At 37.3% G+C, this 21,744-nt stretch overlaps 4 protein-coding genes across 4 annotated transcripts in view; all 4 read right to left on the reverse strand.

Annotated features, from left to right (window-relative positions):
* Nucleotides 1–177: 177 nt before the first annotated feature.
* Nucleotides 178–4,054, reverse strand: LOC102290497 (granzyme A-like). The gene is made up of 5 exons (XM_005924478.2): nt 3,964–4,054; nt 3,639–3,780; nt 2,656–2,794; nt 1,000–1,269; nt 178–862 (listed from the first exon to the last, which is right to left on the reverse strand). The coding sequence occupies exons 1-5, from the start codon at nt 4,025–4,027 to the stop codon at nt 701–703; spliced, it is 777 nt and encodes a 258-aa protein (XP_005924540.1). The 5' UTR covers nt 4,028–4,054; the 3' UTR covers nt 178–700.
* Nucleotides 4,055–7,166: 3,112 nt separating this feature from the next.
* Nucleotides 7,167–9,937, reverse strand: LOC102290796 (granzyme A-like). The gene is made up of 5 exons (XM_042220753.1): nt 9,874–9,937; nt 9,395–9,536; nt 8,977–9,001; nt 7,955–8,221; nt 7,167–7,515 (listed from the first exon to the last, which is right to left on the reverse strand). Exons 1-5 carry the CDS (start codon nt 9,935–9,937, stop codon nt 7,354–7,356), a joined length of 660 nt encoding a protein of 219 aa, XP_042076687.1. The 3' UTR covers nt 7,167–7,353.
* A 1,940-nt stretch (nt 9,938–11,877) lies between these two features.
* On the reverse strand, nt 11,878–13,993 carry LOC102291102 (granzyme A). Its single transcript, XM_005924479.3, has 5 exons — nt 13,882–13,993; nt 13,524–13,665; nt 13,060–13,198; nt 12,549–12,824; nt 11,878–12,453 (listed from the first exon to the last, which is right to left on the reverse strand). Exons 1-5 carry the CDS (start codon nt 13,943–13,945, stop codon nt 12,292–12,294), a joined length of 783 nt encoding a protein of 260 aa, XP_005924541.1. The 5' UTR covers nt 13,946–13,993; the 3' UTR covers nt 11,878–12,291.
* A 4,010-nt stretch (nt 13,994–18,003) lies between these two features.
* The window catches only part of LOC102304358, a 5,276-nt gene continuing 1,535 nt past the window's right edge, over nt 18,004–21,744 (reverse strand). The window contains exons 2-5 of the mRNA XM_005924526.3: nt 20,863–21,231; nt 19,366–19,674; nt 19,094–19,183; nt 18,004–19,003 (exon numbers count right to left, since the gene is read on the reverse strand). Coding sequence (XP_005924588.1) covers nt 18,900–19,003; nt 19,094–19,183; nt 19,366–19,674; nt 20,863–21,231 — 872 coding nt within the window. The 3' untranslated portion in view covers nt 18,004–18,899. The remainder of the gene's footprint in view (nt 19,004–19,093; nt 19,184–19,365; nt 19,675–20,862; nt 21,232–21,744) is intronic.

Raw genomic sequence — 21,744 nt, forward strand, 5'->3', positions numbered from 1 at the left:
TCCATCCATCCATCCATCCATCCCAGCTACTTTACAAGGTTACTCATTTTTTTTAGTTTTGTTTTAGCTTATCAAGCAGTTTTATATAACCATATAACCACAGCTCTGTAACAGGAGGAGTGGCCCAGGACTGAATTATCTAAAAGTAAAATAAAAAAAGTAACGTGTGGAAAAAGATTGGTCAGTGGTTTCTGAGCACAAGTAATCAGAATGAAAAATGAACAAATAAGAAAGCATGCTCAGTAATTTATCTACATCAAAACAAAATCAGTTCACAAGCCTCAGTTTCAGTTTCAGTATATAAAACAGGAGCTGGTGAATCTTTCTCACTGGCAGGCTGAATAATTTCACTTTGTTGCTTTACTTTCATGAGTTTTGTATGTACATTAAAAAACAAAACAAAAAAAACCCATTTGTATGCTTTTATTGCAGAGGTAGCCTTCAAATGCAGAAAACAGGAGTACTCATATTCTTGGGGTTACTTGGGGATTGAAAAACAAAGAAAAGGAAAAGTTTGTGCAATGATAAGGACCTGTCATATATGTGCAGAGATCAAAAATAAAAATGTAAAAGAATGAAATGATAATATTAATAATGCTCAAGTCAGTGGTCTACAGGAACAGCAGTAACAGATTTAACAAGGAAGATTACAAAGATGCTCGTGTTCATTAAATTATGTGGACTGATTCCTGTGGATTCCTTAAAATTCAGATGACTTCGTTGTTTTTTTGATCCACTTGAGTTGTTTTTTGGAGAGAAATGAGAAGACTGCAGGTTCATTTATCTCGCCACACACTACAGGTCCAAAAGAAGTGACTCCAACCAGCTCTTTATTGCACAGCAGTGGCCCTCCTGAATCCCCCTGCAGCAAGAACAAATGTTTGACATTTTTGGGGGTTGTTTTAACTATTCTGGAGATTTAAAAAAGCCAAAAAGGTCTTGCGCTTTATTGCAATTTACAATTTCATATTACAAAGCAACTTACTAATATATACTTACATTACATGTACTAGCCTTAGCGTTTCCATTTGAACCAGCACATATCATGTCACTAGTAATAACAGGGTTGCGGTTGTAATAACCACGAGAGTTGCACTTCTTTCTGTCAATCACAGTCACATTGACAGACAACAAGACATCCGACCTATTCTTCTTTTCAGTTTTTCCCCATCCAGCCACCAGACAGTTGCTGCCAGCTGCAGGGTCTTTGAGAGTTTTGCCCAGCTTGAGAAATGTCACTGTTTTGGTTTCCATCACTGGATTGTTAAGCTGAAAAAAGGAAGATTTACATATTGATAATGATTATCTATGTATTATGTTTATATAAAGGGCCTGTATTTATATAGCCCTTTACTAGTCCCTAAGGACCCCAAAGCGCTTTACACATTCAGTCATCCACACATTCACACACTGGTGATGGCAAGCTACATTGTAGCCACAGCCACCCTGGGGCGCACTGACAGAGGCGAGGCTGCCGGACACTGGCGCCACCGTGCCCTCTGACCACCACCAGTAGGCAATGGGTGAAGTGTTTTGCCCAAGGACACAACGACCGAGACTGTCCAAGCCGGGGCTCGAACCGGCAACCTTCCGATTACAAGGCGAACGCCCAACTCTTGAGCCACGATCGCCCCTTTATATAGTTATAAAGTAAGTAAATAAGACAGAACATAACAGCAGGGTGCATACATGGAACGCCCTAACTAAGCCGCTGGCTTAATATACAGGAATATTTGTGCTGAGTATGGCCTGGATGTCCCAAGGTCAAAATGGAATACACCCTCTAGGGTGGTTAAGAATGACCAAGCTAAGATCCTGTGGGACTAAGTAAAGAAAGAAGGCTGTAGTAATAGATGTAGCTATATCAAGTGATAGCAACATCAGGAAGAAGGAACATGGGAAGCTTGGGAAATACCAAGGGCCGAGAGAGGAACTACAGAAGATGTGGAGGTTGATTCAAAAGTTGTCCATGAGGTAATTGGAGCACTTGGAGCAGCTCACCCCCAAACTAGGTTAAGCTTCCTACAAGTGTCATTATTATTAAAACTAGTAGTGTGGCACACTAAGCAGGAAAGTGCCAGAGGAACAGGGGATAAAGCATGATGCTATAGCAACATGGCTGAGAGCTAAGATAGAAAATCCCTAAAGATAAAATTAATCAATACTTTAAATATAATTAGCTGGTAATTTCAACAGTGAGTGCAGTGTCGTGATACTGGACTGCAGCGAGCCAAATGAGAGTCAGTTAATAAACAGATTGCTAATTTTTAACAGTCAGTTATTACTCATTGGTCAGTACTAGTTTACAATGTTTTGACTTTAAAAACATGTTTCAACTATGTAAGAAGAGCAAGTAAAGAAAAGAAGGAAAGTAAATGTTAGGTCCTGAGCTGCCTAACATTTCATATTATTCATATTGTTACATATTTCAATTGTCTTTTCACAAATAGAAATGTTTTATGTAACATAAAAAACATGTAATACTAAATCAAATCTCATGTGATTAAAAGCTCTAAAGAAATTGTGCACTTTAATTTACTGCCCCATTTTAAACAAATTCCTCTAAGTGGGTTTTCTTGAAAAAGCGTTTAAATTACAGGGTTGCGTCTTTGCTTCATTTAGTATTGTGAATTGTACAGTGAATATTGACCTTACCTTGAGCAACATGAGGTCATTGCCCTTTAATATATTACAAAAGTCAGGATGAGGAAATTGTTTCTTAACCTCTCGGAATTGTTTCGAATCTTTTTCCTCTTTCTTGATGGAGTGTGCTCCCAGGATCACCTCACTAATACTGTAAAAGAAAAAAATACAGAGTAAAGTTAACATATATAAAAGCTTCATAGGGGAGGACTACGATAAGATAAATTAACTCCATATTTTGTTATATGCATATTATTAGAGGTGGTTGGGTTATGGGTTTTACTGAAAAATTACTTTCATGGGTGTAGGGTGATGAGGGTTAGAATATGAACAGATTTTGTCTATTGTCATTTTTTGGAACGTTATCAACCTCTATTTTCATTAATGTGCAAAGCAGTCAAACATACTCGTGTCTTACAGGCTTTTTTCCTGAGAGCTGAGGCTTGTCCTTAAAAACGGCAGAAAAATCTGAGGGATTTTTAAAAGCAATGCTGTAGTGGGGCGAGGTGGACGCACCTGAGCGTCATCAGCGATCACGCTGTGCCTGCTTTAAAAGGGTGAACTAGGTCCTTTCTTAGTTGTTGTAGGGGAAGTGAGCAACTGCGAGGTGAAAAACTGAAGCAAGGTGTGAAAAGTGACAGCAACCGAGAGTAATAAAAGCAACACTGAAATGTGGTCGCTTCCGCCATGAGTTTATTCAAATACATTTTTAAGGAGACGCTGATTTGATTGTGCCTACTATTAACATGATAAGTAATTATGTAAATTATTTACACTGAAGATGTGAAGTTTTAGCATATTTGTACTCAAAGTATCAGTGAAAGGATTACTGACAGTATTTTATATGTATACATATGTTATATGTATATATTATTTTATATTATTATGTATATATTATAAAAATGTATTAAAAAAAACACACAATGTGTTATTTTTCACAGTCTGTTAAAAATATTAATATATTTTGATTTTATGTCAGAAGAGTAAGTCTGTACTTAGTGCAGTGGGCAGCAGTCAGGACCCATTGTGGATGGATTAATATCCCCCCACAGAAAGACTTTTTACTTTTCAAGTAAGCCATGAAACTCAGGGAGTGTGGCCTGACTTCCTTCCCTCCAATAATCTCAGAACCATGACCTAAAATTAAAAGAAAATATTCACTTAAATAACTAAATCACAAGATAATCAAGTCAAGAACTTAAAAATGAAAGAAGGAACAGATGAGTAAAACACAAGAAATGCCAGCAGCTTTGCAATACTGAAAGTAATGCCCTTGCATTCTGTGTAATGAATGAATGTGCAATAGAAAATATTACTCACTTGACTGGATGATGAAGAAAATCAAACATGAGATTAAAAGACTGAAATTCTTCAGGCAGAACATTTTGTCTTACCCCTCTTTGATTAGATGCCGAATGCCATGAAATTTACTTTGATGCATAGCTTTATACGCTGAGTTCGAAGGATGTGGTTTGATCATGGAAAATAATGAGTCAGCAAAACTGACACATGCCAGCTGATGAACTGGTGATATTGTTTCAAAGCAAGTGGTCAGATTTATCACAAATAATAAAAATTTTCTGTAGTTTCTATATTAGAGAAGGGATTAAATTGAACTTCCATTGTAGTTTTAAGGTTTTTATTAAAAGTCAAGAATGGATTAACTGAATTCAATTTAATTTTATTTATATAGCTCCAAGTTAAAAAGGCACTTATATTGGTGCCAAAGTATAATTCAGTTTAATGCAGTAATCTGAATTGTCAATCAAAGCGACCAATCACATTAGGACCCCATTTTGTTTATGCTCTACCCCCCAAACAGTCAATAGTCAGTTGATTTCATTTTCAAGGAAATCTTCTGCAGCGCTTCCAAAGCACACACTCTGGTGTGCGCAATGGCTTCTTTGTGGCCGTGGCTGCTGAACTCTTCACATATGGATTTTTGAATTTCTGCACAAGGAATTGTGTAAAGTATCAATGAATACTAGTGTTTGTAAAAACTAAATAATTTGCTTGTTATTTAGATTTTTTTCATACAGAACTTTTAACATAAATATAATTCCAAATCTTTGCCTCCAGAAAAAGTGAGCACCGACAAACACTTGCTCCTGCGTCTTCACTCCAGTCACTTGACTGCTTTGGATGTCACTCACCTGCTCTCTGCTGTTCCACAGACTTTGCCTGCCTGCTTGCAGTAACCTCTCCTCGTGCTCATTCCAACAGCATGACAAGAAGTCCCACTTTCACTCCATTCAGTACTTGTTGCCTTCTTATAACATTTACTCTTCAATGGAGTCTTACATGGTGAGCGTGTACATAGGTCATGGCGGTTGAGTGCATTACTTATTGTTTTTCTTTCAAACAATTCTAACTACAGATTCCAGGTCTTTCTGTAGCTGTCCACAATTGGTTCTTGGCTCTTGGCTCAGTCCTATGTCTGAACTCTTGTGGGGAGCATCTGGTCGTGGTTGATGTGAAATTATGTTGTTTCATTTCCACTTCCAGATTATGGCCCCAGCAGCGCTCACTGAAACCTTCCGTAGTTCAGACGTTCTACTGTAACCAGTGTCATCAGTATGTTTTGCAACAATAAGTTTGCAAAGGCCACTGATTTTATCCATCATGACATGTTTCTTCTGTGACACCTTGCTAATGAGCCTCCTTTTTTACAGGCCATCAGTTGGGACTTACCCAGCTGATGGTGCCCTTTCTTTGCATGCTCAATACTTTTTTTACCCTGTAATAATAAAATAATGGATTGCATTTATATAGCGCTTTTCGGGGGCCTCAAATCGCTTTACAATGCCACTATTCATTCACTCTCACATTCACACACTGGTGGAGGCAAGCTACAGTTGTAGCCACAGCTTCCCTGGGGCAGACTGACATTCTGTGTCCTGTATCCATTCTCATTATTACATACAACATATGGACTTCTATGGTTTGATTTATTTGCATGTGTGGACTGGATGGATTTTTACTGATATCTGGTGAGAATTTCATATTCATATGCGCCTTTTTTTTAGGAAATTGGGGAGATATTCAGTACTTATTTTACTCACTGTATATTCGTACATTTGACAGTTGAAATGAGCACTAAATCTGTTCACAATGCACAGGTTTATTAAAATTTACTGTTGAAATGCTACATCTCTTCAATCCATGCACATTCTACACTCATTAATCTGTTTATATTAACCCTATAAAGCCCTTTGTATCATATTTGATACCTGAGTTTCTGAGACTTCTATCTCATCAACATGATCAATACTTGTCATAATTTCAAAATGTTATGGACAAAACTCTTTTTTTTTGTCTAACATTAACATTGTTGTTAACAAAAAGTTGAAAAAAAAAAGCCCAATGTATCAAATGCGACACACAAAAAAATATTATAAATATATAATAAATATATGTCATGAACAACATGATATAGCAAAAAAAAGTGTATTTTGTTATAAGGGTTAATAAACATCTAAGTTCCCCCCAAAAATGGGTTGGGGTTGAATGGGATGAGTCTTACAGGGTTAATGGTCAACGCAAAACTTTCATCTTCCTGGTGAAACTGAACAAATGCTGATTTTGGATCGTGTTATCAGAATTACTCAAGTAATACAACGAATTATAGTAAAGAGAGGTACTTGGTAAGGGTCACAAATTTAACAAATATTTGTGTCTATCATAAACTCAACGGGTGCAGTGACACAAAATGAACCCTCTATGGTGGATCCAGTGGTCAAGGTTTTTCAGGCAGCAGTGTTTTAATTGTTTACTAAAGTTTAATTTTATATGTTAATATATACCAAGACTGACAATCATATTTGACACATCACTTGCAAATTTGGCAACAATATGACAAATATGGCCGGTCACCGGTCATATACATGCTGGATTTATGCACAGTTCGTTTATTCTTGTTTTCTAAACAGGCAAGTGCACATAGACTATTTGAATTTGTGTTTGATGGTCTAGAAAAAAAAATTAACTCCAGTTACACTTGCTCGCCTAGATGGCTAAATGGTGAAGAGGACGAGACTGTAATTCTATTGACACTTTCCAAGATGACAGTGAATAAAGTGCGGGACCATGTGGTGACATATCACCATTCATATAAATGCGTGCAAACGTCACTTTTTTGAAGCTGAGGTGCGGTCACAGCACAAACCGTCATGGTGGGTGATCCTGACCACTATCATTGGACCCCCATTTATTGGACAGGCACTCGAGGATAGAAAGAGGAAATCTTTCATATCACATGACATACCTTTGTCTTCAAAACATGCACATCTAGCAAAGAATCATGCACTTCTCATTTTCAGCAGCTTTATTTGAGTTCATTTCAATCCCATTTCTTTCTTTTACTATTTTTTAAAAACGTTTAGACCACTAGTTTTTGGCAGATATTCAAAAAATGCTGAATTTTATAGCAAAAATACAGCTTTCCAGTCATATTGATTCAACTTAATTTCACCCGATATTTTCCCGTTGTGCCCCATCAGTGGGGCCTGCTCCACTGTTTGAGAACACTCATGTCCAGTAAGACTCTTAGAGAAATCTTATCTGCTTTAACAAAATCCTTTAAACCTCAAAATATAGACACATATAAATGCAGACCATTGGTGACAAAAATTTGTATTTAAATTTATGCAACAAAAACAAATGTTTAACAGATAGTAAAGGTTTAAGAAGGAAAAAGACTCAGAGAGAGATCTAATTTTGAGTCATAGTTTTTTTGATCCACTGGAGTTGTTTATCTGAGAGAAAAGCATACACTCCAGGGTGTGTTTTGTTACCACACTCCTTAGGTCCAAAGGAAGTGATTCCTGTCAACACACCACTGCACAACAGCGGTCCTCCTGAATCTCCCTGTAGAGAAAATTATAATATGATGGTCACTGAGTTTTTCTTCATTCACTGTGTGTTTATACATCACTCTGCATTTAATTATAAAATATTAATAATCTTTGCCCATAATAATCTCGTCAACAGCATGTCTTTTTCCTGTCCTCCTCCCTCTACCTCCCATTGGTCGAGGCAAATGGCTGCCCCTCCTGAACCTGGCTGTGCTGGAGGTTTCTTCCTGTTAAAAGGCAGCTTTTCCTTCCCACTGTCTCCAAAGTACTTGTTCAAAGGGGGTCTTCTGATTGTTGGTGTTTTCTCTGTATTATTGTAATGTCTTTACCTTACAATGCTTTAAGACAACTGTTGTTGTGATATAAATAGAATGAAATAGACTTGAATTTATTTAGTAGTTTATTTTTTCTGATCATTAACAGTTAAAGTGGTAAAAATGACTATCAAGCATACATACCCGACAGGTATCTGCTGTCTCTGATCCAGCACATATCATGCTGCTGGTGATAACAGGGTCGAGGTTGTAATAGGCACGTGAGTTGCACTTCACTCTGTTAATCACTGTCACATTGACAGACCTCAGGACATCTGACATTTGCTCGGCGTTGCTTTTAGTTGCTCCCCATCCAGCCACCACACAGATGCTTTCAGCTGCAGGATCTTTGACAGCGTTGCCCAACTTGAGCCAATTAACCGTCTCGGTTTTCTTCACTTTTTTGTTAAGCTAAAATTTAAGATATAATTACTTAAGCATAATGAATTCATCATTGCCTTAATAGAATTTTTACAATAAATAAATAAGATAAAATAAAAACAATTTAAAAAAAACCACATTTATTTTAAATGAAACTGCTTAAGCCGACTCAACATGAAGTCAGTCTTTAATCACAATGAAAATTGAGAGACTAAAGTCATAATTCTATTTTGAACAAAAAATTCAAAATACCAGAAGTTTTCAGGATTGTGCAGCTTACACTTACTGTTATATCCTATACAAAATCCACTCTTCCAAGAGGGCATGACAAATGTGGCAATGTGTCTTGACACAACAACTGTAATCTCCACCTTCCCACTCTTTTCTTGAAAAACAGTTTCAAGATTTAAAGATTATCTTGAAGTTTCCACTTTATTCTCAAAATGATTAGTAATACTTTTGTTCTTAATGCGGCCCTGATGCTCTGTCGTACAAACATTAAATGAAAAAAGAAAAATTATCTAAATTTTGCAGAAAAGCATCTTTCTCTTTCTGGTCTCAGGTGGAATTTGAGCTGTTGAATTTTGAACAGATGGGAAGATGAGAAAGACCTTATTTTACATCTGAAGTTAAATAATCATAAGTGACAGCCTGGCTTTGCAGTTGTGTTTATCTTGAATAAACATTTGCTTTTCATGCTTAACATGTATTATGTAATGTCAGCAAACATAACTTTTATAGAAATCGCTAAGGATCGTTTTTCCATTCTGTTATAGTCACCTTACCTTGAGTAACATGAGGTCATTGACCCTGTCTTTTGCATCAAAACAGGGATGAGGAAAACTTTTTTTCACCTTTTGGATCTGCTTTTTTTTTATCTCTCCTGATGGAGTGCACTCCCAGCAACACGTTCTTAATTCTAAAAGAGCCAAAACAATGCAGTGTTAAATTAAAGTTCAATTATGGCATAGGTTTACTGGCCAAGAAAGTGTCAAATAGAGAAGAAATGAAGATTTGCTTTCTCTCTGATTACTGAGTGGTTACATGATAAAAAAAAATTACTAAGGTCACGATGTGGCATGTAGCTGATTGGAATATCATGAAGCTTAAACATGTTGACTTGTATGATATTTTACATACCCATGATGACATGGATTTTTTTGTGATCCAGTAAAAACATAAACAAATGCTTCAGATTCCTACTTATCACAGTGAGCAGCAGTCAGGACCCATGCTTCATCAATTAGTATCCCTCCACAATTGCCCTTGTTACCCTCAAGCAGAGCCATGAAAGGCAGTGAGTGTGGCTTGACTTCATTGCCTCCAATAATCTCAGAACCATCACCTAAAATGACAAATATTCAAAGAGATCACTAAGACAAATGAGTCGACAAGCGCTTAAACCAAAGACAGAAAACTCTCTGCACAACTTACTTTGCAAGCCTATAAGACATCTATGTGACACAGATCACAGAATCTATACACAAAATACCTGAAGCACATCCAAATACAAATTCTAACATTTATGAAACCTTTAAAATCCATGTAGGAGTGATCAGGAAAAGTGAAATTACACTCCAACTAAGAAACCATAACAAATTTGCTGAAAAACATTACTATGACTTAGACATATGTACATTAATTAACCACTAAATAAATCAAAAGCAGAAGAAATGACTCACTTGACTGAACAATGAGAAGAACGACACATGAGATCAAGACACTGAAAAATCCGAAGCAGTACATTTCTTCTTATTTGGCTTTGACTAAAACACACACTGGTGCGCACTCGTCTTTATGTATCAAGCCTAAAGGAAGTGGTCTGAAAATTCAGCATAATGGGCTCAAGCAAGGCGTGGGAATGCATTTGTTTCAAAGATAGTGGTAGCATTTACAAGTATTCATAACCATGTCTTTTTTCTATGTCGTTGCTGAGGTTTGTTCTGTCTGGTGTACAATGAGTCATCCTTGAGTGTACGTGTCCATAAATCTACTTGTATGAAAAAAGCTAGAAGAGTGTATTGATGTTAAAAGAAAAAGCACTTTACAATAACTTTACAGTTGGTGTAGAGATTATTTCCTTATCAGACATGTAGCTTTGAAGCAGCTTCACCTGTCAACTAGTGCCAGTAAGAGACAATGAGGCATGTCTGTCAGCAGACAGTCCACAGATACATCCTGAAGGAAACATCTCAAAGGTAGTGCCCAAAAGAAGAAGGAACTGATTATTTTCAAATTATTAATAATTAATTACTTAATTGAATGTATAGTCATAAAGTGGATGTTTTCTATGTTGACATTACTGTAATTAATACTACTCAGAATGAGAAGACAGTATGTGCAAGAAAAAGTTGTTCACAGCCTTCTTTTTTTTAAGGCTTGTAATACAGGAAGTGGTGAATCTTTCTGGCTGACAGGTTGAATAATCTCACTTTGTTGTTTTACTTTCATGGGGTTTGTGTGTCCACAAAAATGTGTTTTATCTCATGTGTTTCCAGCAAATGTGATTGACCGAAGCAAACAGGAGCACTTATATTTCTCTTGGCATTTTATGTAATTTGCAAAAAGAGAAAATATTTTTTTTAAATTAACAAACGTCTTTGTTCACAAAAAAGAAAAAATGAGGGGAAAAGGAGTAAATATGTCATTTTCCACTGCAGGAACTAGGTGATTGTTTGTTTATTTTTTCCAAAGGAGTAATTCTCTGTTGGCCAAGAGAAAGAATATAGGTCTGGCTTTTCATGTCTCAAAGCTAACATGTCAACCTATATGTGCAATCTGCAGTGACAGCATCTAAAATATTAAATTGTAATCCATCACCTATCACAGTGGCTGTGTCCATTTTTGGTAAACAGGACGGCCACAAAGGCAAATATTTGACTCATCTGACTTCAATTCCTGCAGTGGAAATGGCTAGCCACAGCAGAACTACGATCACATGTGTGTACAAGAAGGAACGCGAGAAGCTTGAGAAGTATCAAGGGCTCAGAGGAGAGCTGCAGAAGATGTGGAGGGAGAGAGTAACAGTGGTCCCAGTATTAATCAGAGCACTAGGTGCGGTGACTCTTAAGCTAGGCGAGTGGCTACAGCAGATCCCAGGAACAACATCGGAGATCTCTGTCCAGAAGAGCGCAGTCCTGGGAACAGCTATGATACAGCGTAGGACCCTCAAGCTCCCAGGCCTCTGATAGAGGACCCGACAGAGACCGCAATGACAACAAGACGTCAAAGATTTCCATCTTGTTTATCATGTTGATGCCTCTGGAGTCATGAAATTTCAGTTTGCTTAATTTATTCATGATTCAGTTGAGTTGTTTTTCTGACAAAAAAGAGTAGACACTAACTGAAGTGGTTGTTCTGTGTCTTCTTAAATTAATATATATATTTAACCGCTGACAGACAAGAAGTATGGTTATAATAAAAAAAAGTTAACATATATTTACTGTTAACTTTTTCAATTCGTGATTGTGGAATATTCATCATTTTCAGCTTCATTTCAACTTTTGATTTTGTGGGGTTTTTTTGTTTTTTTTTACTGTGTATTAAGTTGTAGTAGCTCAAAATAGCTGCAAACTTAGGTCAGGTCACTAAACAAATTATAATGCATCATGGATAATCCTAACCACCATCATTCAATTCAATTCAATTTATTTATATAGCACTCTTCACAGGGTAAAAACCACATAGTGCTTCACAGTAATATAAAAACAGAAATACATTTAACCATAAAGTACATAAACAGGACATAACTTTGTCTTTGCAAGACATTTATCTAGACACTCTTATCTCAATATGGCATCTGATTCTTGGTGTGCTTGCTTTTTCTACATTTAGTAACCCAGACCATTGGTTACTAATGCAAAACAAAAGTACATTACAGAAAAGTACACTTCTATCAGTCAACTGAATTTCACACCATATTTCTACAGGTTGACAACCACTGATTTACAACAAACGTTCAGTAACACTCTGCTTTAACATCATCCCTAAAATCATAAATATAGACAGATATAAATGTAGACTCGTGGTGGCAAAATAACACAACTGAACTTAGTATCCCTCTTTAATTTAAAGATGGAAGCAGGAATGATTCAGAGAACTCATTCTATTTTAGATCCCTTCATTGTATTTTTGATCCACTTGAGTTGTTTTTCTGACAGAAAAGAGTAAACTCCGGGTTTTTTAATGAGACCGCACATCCGTCCAAAGGAAGTGATTCCAGCTAGCACACCATTGCACATGAGAGGTCCTCCTGAATCCCCCTGCAAAGAGAGCAATAATATGAGGTTCATTTTTTCATTTATTTTTCGACTCGTTTACGGTTCAAGTAGCGAAGTGGACGGTGAGGCGTACATACCTGACAGGTATCAGCTGTGTTTCTACCATTCGAACCAGCACATATCATGCTGCTGGTGATAACAGGATTGAGGCTGTAATAATCAGCTGAGTTGCACGTCACTCTGTCAATCACTGTAACATTGACAGACCTCAGGACATCTGACATTCGATTGACATTGTTTTTAGTAGTTCCCCATCCAGCCACCACACAGACGCTGCCAGCTTTCGGCTCCTTACTGGTTTTGGGCAGCGTGAGCCAGTTTACAGCTTTGGTTTTTTTCACTTTCTTGTCCAGCTGAAATTTAAATAATACTTATTTAACCATAATGGGTTCATCATTGCTTTTAGTAAAAACAAACAACAAAACACACACATTTATCATATTTGAGAGAGTGCATGTATATATTTGACCTTATATGTATAATTTTGACTTTGAGAAAATTCAACAAAAACAAATTTTCTATAAATTCCTCTAAATATAATTATCAGCAATCTTGGATCACTTTTCCATTCTTTTGTAGTCACATTACCTTGAGTAACATGAGGTCATTGACCTTGTCCGTGCCATCATAGCAGGGATGAGGCAAACTTTTTTTCACCTTTCGGACCTGTCGGAAATCTTTTTCATCTGCTTTGATGGAGTGCACCCCCAGCAACACCTTCTTAATGCTGTAAGAGCAAAAACGGTGCAGTGTTAAATTACAGTTCAGTTATGGAATAGGTTTATTGACTAAGAAAGTGACAAATATGGTAACAGTGATGCAGAGCAGCACTTGTTACTTGTAAAGAAGTGTTCAAACCCCTGAGCTCTTGTGGTTTCTTTAGTCACTATCTGCCAGATTATAGCTGCTATAATGAATGCTGAGTGGAGCATCATAAAGAGGAAAGCTTACTGACTAGCATGACATTTTGAACAATCATAGTGCAACATCTTTGCAAGATCCAACAAAAATTAAGATTGCAATTTTCAAATGTTAATGGGAAAGATTCCTACCTAGGACAGTGTGCAGCAGTCAGGACCCATGCTTGATCAATTAGTACCCCTCCACATATCGGTTTGTCACTCTCCAGCAGAGCCATGTAAGGCAGCGAGTGTGGCTGCACTTCATTACCTCCAATGATCTCAGAACCACGACCTAAAGTGACAAATATTCAAAGAGGTCATTGAGATGAACAGATAAATTCTCTTTACACCTTCCTTTGTAAAACTAAAAGACATTTAGATCACACAATCTACATGCACAACACTAAACAAAGCATAAGAAACAAGCAGAAACATTACCATGACATATTTACATCAATTAATTCATTAGTATTAAATAAACAAATGCACAACAGATGAAATAACTCACTTGACTGAACAATGAGAAGGACAACACATGAGAGGAAAACACTGAAACCCCTGAGGCAGAGCATTTCTTCTTGTTTCGCTTTGATCTAAATAGACTGAAACACACTATGGTGCACAAAGTCGCCTTTATGTGAGCTCAGAGGAAGTGGTCTGACAAATGGAAATTCATGTGTCATGAAAAGCGGTCGCAAGCATGAGGTGAGGATGCATTCATTTCAAAGCCAGTGATCCGATTTACAAGTAAATCTCGTGATCTGTGTGGCACAGTGCAAGTCATCAGTGGGCGCAGGTGTCAATACATGGACTAGTGTGAAACAGTTGGAGGAAGACATTATTCATGTTGAAAGAACAAGTCCTTTACAAGAACTACACTACCAGTCAAAAGTTTGGACACACCGTCTCATTTAATGATCTTTCTTTCTTTTCATAGCTATTTACATTGTAGACTCATATGGCATTATGTAGTAAACAAATAACTCAAAACATATTTATATTTTAGATTCTTCAAAATAGCTACTCTTTTATTTGATTACTGCTTTGTACACTCTTGGCATTCTCTCGATGAGCTTCAATGAGTCAGCTGAAATGGTTTTCCAACAGTTTTGTAGGAGTTCCCAGGGATGCTGAATATTTGCTGGCCCTTTTGCCTTCACTCTGTGGTTCATCAGATCCCAAACCATCTCGATTGGGTTTAGGTCAGGTAACTGTGGAGGCCAAGTCATCTGGTGCAGATCTCCATCACTCTCCTTCTTGGTCAAATACCCCTTAGACAGCCCGGAGGTGTGTTTGGGGTCATTGCCTGTTGAAAAATAAATGACGGTCGAACTGAAGGCAAACCAGATGGGATGTCGTGTCGCTGCAGGATGCTGTGGTAGCCATGCTGGTTCAGTGTGCCTTCAATTTTTAATAAATCCCCAACAGTGTCACCATCAAAGCACCCCATCACACCTCCTCCTCCATGCTTCATGGTGGGAATCATGCATGTTTCTGCGTCGTACAAAAACACGGTGGCTGGAACCACAGATTTCAAATTTAGACTAATCAGACCAAAGCACAGATTTTCTCCGCTCTAATGTCCAATCCTCATGTTTCTTGTCCCAAACAAATCTATTCTGCTTGTTGCTTTTCCTTAGTAGTGGCTTCCTAGTATCTATTTGAGCAAATCCACAAAGGAACCCTGACAAAGCCCATCTGTCATGGTCCGTGTGAGCAACTGGGTGTGGCTGGTGTGGATCCCGGCTTCCTGTAACACTAGCGTTCCCCCTCCTCGACTCAGAGATGGTCTTTCCCTTTTTCCTTTACAGAGGGTACATCTTTCACCATCTTACAATGCTGTGATTGCAGCCATTTCCCAACTCTCTGTGAATGGTACTCATGGTCTTTGATCAGTGGGTTTTGGTCAGTGGTTGTTGATCAATGGTCATGAGAATTAGAATTATTAAGATTAAGGAACTGACCTCCCAGCCTATTGTTTATAAGGTTGGGGAAACCTGCAGTCAGCTGAGACTGAAGAAGTCACTTGGATGAGTGATGAAACGTTTCTCCCACAAAACGCTACGTCCAGATGAACAGAATCAACTTTTGGAGATTTATTTACCTGGATTATTGAGCATGCATCAAGATATTTAGTCACATAAATGCGCTTCATAATTCCATATATTTTTATTCATATATTTGATGGCTTCAGTGAGAATCTGCAATGCAAATTGTCTTGAAAATAAAGAAAACCACCAAATAAGAAGGGGCGTCCAAACCTTTGACTGGTAGTGGTCACTATGGTCACTTTTTTTTCTCTGTAAAGGTTCTTTTCTGTTTTTCTTATCAGACATGTGACTTTGGAGCAGCTTCATCTGGCAGCTAGTGCCACTGAGAATCAGTGAAGCATGTATGTTAGCTGGGACTCCACAGATATACCCCGAAGGAATCTTCTCTAAAAATAAGTATGGAGCTTAGTATTTAGTCTGTAGGCTTTTCAGTTATTTGGAGTCTGAAGTTAGAGTGAACAAGGTTGGAAACATCGTCCTCTAGTCAGGTATCCTTTGTGATGTGGCAAAATACCATTCATGTTTAGAGTACCCAAATGGTTAGTGTGGGATAGCAACTAGCTATACAAGTAATTTATAGCATTGACTAGCTAGCGTAGTCAATGCTATAAAGAGAGCACCTTCTTTCTGTATTTGCATCTGTTGCTCCAGCCCCAGACACATCTGACCAATAAGCAGACTAAATGTTCTCATGTGGTTTGTAGTGACATGTTTTGGTTCACTTTGAGTGTTTTTTCTGTGTGAATTGAGACAAAACCACAGGAAAACCTACCTGCCACCCCTCCCCCCCCTCCCCTCAGTCTAGCCCAGTCATAGATTGGAAGTTGAGCAAAATTAATGACTGAGTCGGTAAGTTGGTGGAACATAGTCATAGCACTGCGTAGCATTTGTTCCACTGAACACTATGCAGTGGTTTCAAAAAGTAAGTATAGGTCTTGATTTAACACCTTGTGGAACCACCTTGGGCAGCAATAAGTTAAAGCTCTCATATTCTGTATTACTTTAGCACTTTTTGTGGCAGAATGTTGGTCAACTGTTCTTCTCTAAACTTTGACTAGATGACCGTAGCAGCTTGATTCCTTTTTTTTTTCAGCCATTCTGCTGTTGTTGGTATGCCTGACATCTTTCTCTTGTTGCAGGGCCCAGTTTCAGCCAAGCTTCAGCTGTCAGACAGATGGCCTCACATTAACTTTGCATTAACTTTGTATATAGATGAGTTCATGGTCAAATCAATGACTGCAAGGTCCCCAGATCCTGTGACTACAAAACAAACTCAGGTCAACAAAGCTCCACTACTATTTAATGTTTGACAGTCGGTATGAGGTGTTTGTGCTGATATACTGAGTTTGGTTTTCTCCAAATGTGGCACTGTGCGTTAGAGAACACTGTTCCAGAAATCTGGCTCACATTCTACTTTCATAATCGTACAATTATGAACTTTAACATTTAATATGCTAACTGAGGCCTGTAAAGTCTGAGATGTAGTTCTGGGGTTTTTGCAATGTCTCTTAGCACTTCATGGTTTGACCTTAGGGTGAATTTGCTTTGACATACACTCCAGGGGAGAGTATGCCTTTCTATAATACTGACACCTGAGTGCTCCAGACCAGCAAACTGCCAAAACCTGTGCTTTTATATAGGTGGTCACACATGCTGATGATCAGTTAATCAAGTGCATTAGCAGCACATGGCTGCTACATACTGTACCTTTTTACTTTCCTGTAGAAACAGGAATAGAAAAGAACAGAATGGAATAGAATAGTCATTTATTGTCATTGTACATGTACAACGAAATTACAGGTGCTCCATACCAACAAATATAAATAGTAGACAACAGGATTAAAAAACAAACAAGAATAATATAAAAAATTATAGAAATTATAGAAAGAACAAGTTGGTACAATCCCAAAGCCTTTTTTCTTTGTTTTTCATTAAATGTGCGCAAATAATCAATAAACCAACAACTTTATTGAATATTTGTATCTATGCCACTCTTTGTAAATAAGCTTGTCAGCAGAGTATAGTAAGTAATCAACTGTTTATACTGCTATTCAGTTACTGTTAACTTGTTTCCTGATACGCTACATAAATCCTAAAGGCAGCTTAAAAAAATACACCTAAAGGCCTGAGAACCATGAGATCAGCAAGGTCTTTATGTAAAACACATTGCTTGTTTGTGTAATCACTACTTTTTTGACCTATGTTTGGTTCAAGAAAAATATCTCACTCTCAATCAAGAATACTGGTAATGTTATTTTCCATCTTTGAAATGCTAATGTTTCATTTGGGTCATGACATTCAATTAAATGCACTGCCACTATCTGAAACTATTGAGAAGACCCTAAAAGTTATGTTTGTCTAATTCTAATTTAAAGCAACAAGTACATTTTGAAAGAAGCTTTATAATATTTCGTCCAATATCAATGGGCCCTGTAATAAAAAAAATATTGTAATAAACAAACAAATGAACAAAAAACACTAAAAAATATAAAAGAAAAAAGAAATCCTAAAAGTGAAGAATAACAACAATAAACATTTTTTAAATTTTACAGTTTAAAATTTTCTTTTTGTTCCTCTTAATAGTTTATATTTTTATGACTTATAACTTCTAGCAGCACTGGATGAAATATATTGTCCTTCGCTCATTTTTCACATTTACTGACTTTCTTGCTTTTTTAAATAAACTAAAGGTGAGTACATCAAGAAAAAGTGGAAAAACAAAACAACATAATACATAATATGTGATTTCTTCCTACTGCTCATTAAAATCAAATGACGGTTTCATCTTGAGGTAAAAAGTGATACTACAGTGGTCCATCTGACACTTCACTGCATTGACTTGTGCTAATACTTCATAACTCAGACTGTGATGAGTTACAGCATGACACATTTTGTGGGAAATGACTAACAGGTAGTTTTAGTTAAAAAAAGAAGAAGCATAAAATGCTTTTAACTAATACTCCAGGGACTACTTTTTAAAATTTTGAGGGTCATATATTTTCACATATGCTCACTAATCTGAATGACCAATGGTACAACCATACAATACAAAACAACAGTGTAGATGTCTGTTTATAAAGATGAAGCCAATGTGAAAGTGCCTTAAACCTGCATCCTATGTGAAGGGCCACTACAATGCAATATCTGTGGCTGCGTAAAGGCTTTCGGTACTATGAGTCTGTGGGTAAACGGCAACGGAAAACACAATCCTGTTGAGTTCGTGGTCTTAGTCACTCATTTAGGATCAAATTTAATAAAAATCGAAAGGTATTTTAGAAAATTTGGTCATACCATGTTTCAAAAAAGAAGGTTTAACTGTAGTATTTTCTACACACTGGTTAACGATTCATTTGTAAATGAGAAGCAATTTATTTAAAAAATGAATCTGTCTCCATGTATTCTATATTCATTGTGTTGGCATTTTTCATTTGAAGAGATTTTTCTACAAATGTCCAGACTATGTTTTTTCCGTGTCTTAACCAATGCCTGGAGTTTTCTGAGGGACCAGATCAACAATTGTGTCTTCAGTTGAGAGCAACACTGGAGAGATGTAATGATTTGATTCTTCAAAACGACCTGCTGTTTAAAAAATAAAAATAAAAATTATGTTATATGTTATGGAGATTTTTTTAAAATATATAGATTTTTTACTGGAGAAAGAAGACCTACCTTTTTTAAGGATATGATAAAGAATCCACAGTGGAGGAGCAAGCAACATCAGTTTAATGACCATCAAAACAGCAAAGATGATATCGTGATCTACCGAAGTAGAGAGGATACAGAGACACAGATACAAAAGAGGGAGACGAGCACCAGTTTACAATGATAAGTAAATGGGCTGAATATAATAGAATATTTTAATTTAAGTTGTTGTCAGTTATTGTACACAGTATCTAGGAAGCAAGCCATGACACAAAAATAAACAATACGTATTTCCTTACCTGTTTTAACGTCTACTGTTGTAGGGTTACTCTGCAGGATGATGTTTCCACCAGTAACACTGTCAGGCCGAACAACAAAGGCAGAGATATGTAGGAAATACTTTGTGCCTGATGTTAAGTTGGAGATGCTGATGCTCATCACTGCAGAACCATTGGTGCAGGAGTAAAGGACTGTCTCACATCTGCTGTCACATATGGTCACATTGTAACTGTGTGGTGTCGTCTGCATAAAGGCAGAGATATTCCAACTAAGATTCACATGTTCCGCACCCACTGAGTCAACTGTCACCGACTGAGGGGAATGTGGACCTGTGGGAAGAAAAACAGTCAGAGTCGAGTAAGAGCTCAGGTATGGATCATGGATCATAAAAAAATAACATGTTATCAGATAGGTTTGATGAAAAATGATGGAGAAAACAGAGATTTAAATACCAGGTGATGGGTTATTATATGAGGAGAGCTAGATAGGTCAGTGAGGGGGCCAGCAGCAGAAGCAGTATCTGCTCTTTTGTGGGGAGGAACAGGAGAATCCTGGTAAAATACTAAAAAATGAACTCCAGCATGAACTACGGTGGACTAGTTCATCTATCTAAATTGGTTGGAGGTACTGTCTCATGTTACTGTGCTTTTGAGCAGGGATCTCCAACTTCAGAGAGCTGCGGGCCACTGCTGGCACTGTCATCTCATTGTATTATTTCAAATATTGTATAAATATTGTATAACAACAATTTTTTTTCTCACTCTTAACTAACTGAAGCTTTTCATTGAACTACCAAATAAATAAATTGGTACACTCTTTCTGGCCAGACACATTGCAGCACTTTTGCAATCATTATGTTCATATTTAACAAAATAAAAATGCAGACATAAGTGTACACATTAGTTTTTTACTGCCAGTGAAAAATGTTTTCTTTACAAATAACTTTCTCACTGAACTAACGCAGCCAACATGTTTGTACTGTCTGCTCATATTGCCTTCATATTAAATATTTGTTTGCTTTTTAATGAACTTTTTAAGGAACAACAGGAAAGAAATCCTCCCTAACAAAAAGAGTAATTTCAAGGGCCAAATTGCATTATATTTCGTCACCTCAACATATGGGCCGCAAGTAGGGGTGACACGGGCTGCAAGTGTCCCCAGGCTGTGAGTTTTAGAGCCCTGCTTTAGAGGTTTAAACCAGCAAAACTATTTTAATAATGATTTCTTTCAACTGCTACCTAACTAATCTGTTATAAATAATAACAGGCAGGTGGATGCAGGATATAAACAAAGCACCATAACATAACCAGTAGAGTATGGGATCATTTTCTTGTGGCAACACACTCACCTTAGACAGGTAGAACAGGTTTTTAGTCACTGCATCGTGTTTCAGTGAATCTGACTGTTTGCATTTTTTAGTTGTGTGCCTCATCTTTATTGAGTATCATATTTAGACTTTGTAGTTACTATATTTGTCAGTTTCTAACTCCAAAAAGAGCAAAAAATGCATTACTTACCCTGACAGACAACCATGTGTGGTTCCTTACAGTAGCGAGCCAACAGGTTCTTGTCTTTTTCCAGCATGGCCTCTAAACTTGCACAGCAGCCTTCATTGTTTCTCCTGTACCAGTGTTCATAGCCCAGTTGTTCCCCATTCACCCACTGCCAGTCACTGGAGACACTCTGGCGTTTCAGACCAAGCCAAAAGCTGACTTTTGTGGCAGGAGTAGCATTCAGGACACTGAAGTACTGCTCCTCTGTGGTCAGGACAGCAAGGTCCACATAGTACTTCTGACAGAACTCCTGGGCTTTGACCCATGGCATAGGTCTTTGGACTAGGAAGTAATAAGAAGAGATCTGACCCACTGCTAAGCCATGACATACCACTGCGTAAGGAAAAAAAACATAGATGAAGGCAGAGTAGTTAACAATAGCTATGTTTGGTTGTTTGATTGTGTTATAATCTATTAGACATGTTTTCATTATATACATTTAAATAGTGTGTTGCAGTATTTAGTAGAATAACTGTGTACAAGTGTTAAATAAATACTGAAGTATAGCCACCATTTTTCAATCTACAGAAATGCCCAAGTTGTAAAGACAGACATTAACCTTAAAGACGAAAATGCAACTGAGAGATTTGAGACTACATTTGTATGTCATTGTAGAAGAGCATGGAACAGGGGGCCAAGGGTCTTCTCCCTCTAATAATCTGTCCTCGTGAGCAGCTAAGTCACATTTTAGCTAACATTAACAGCAGCTAGAGTATGTCTGTGAAGGTTCTCAGTCATCCAGGTCATCGTAGTCAAAGGAGCTTGCAAAGAAAAGCGTCTGGACTTCTTTAAGTTACTTGAAGACGTTTCACCTCTCATCCGAGAAGCTTCTTCAGTTCTAAGGTC

The sequence above is a fragment of the Haplochromis burtoni genome, unplaced genomic scaffold, assembly GCF_018398535.1.
Source record: "Haplochromis burtoni strain Fernald_Lab_line unplaced genomic scaffold, NCSU_Asbu1 Contig_54, whole genome shotgun sequence".
NCBI lineage: Eukaryota > Metazoa > Chordata > Actinopteri > Cichliformes > Cichlidae > Haplochromis > Haplochromis burtoni.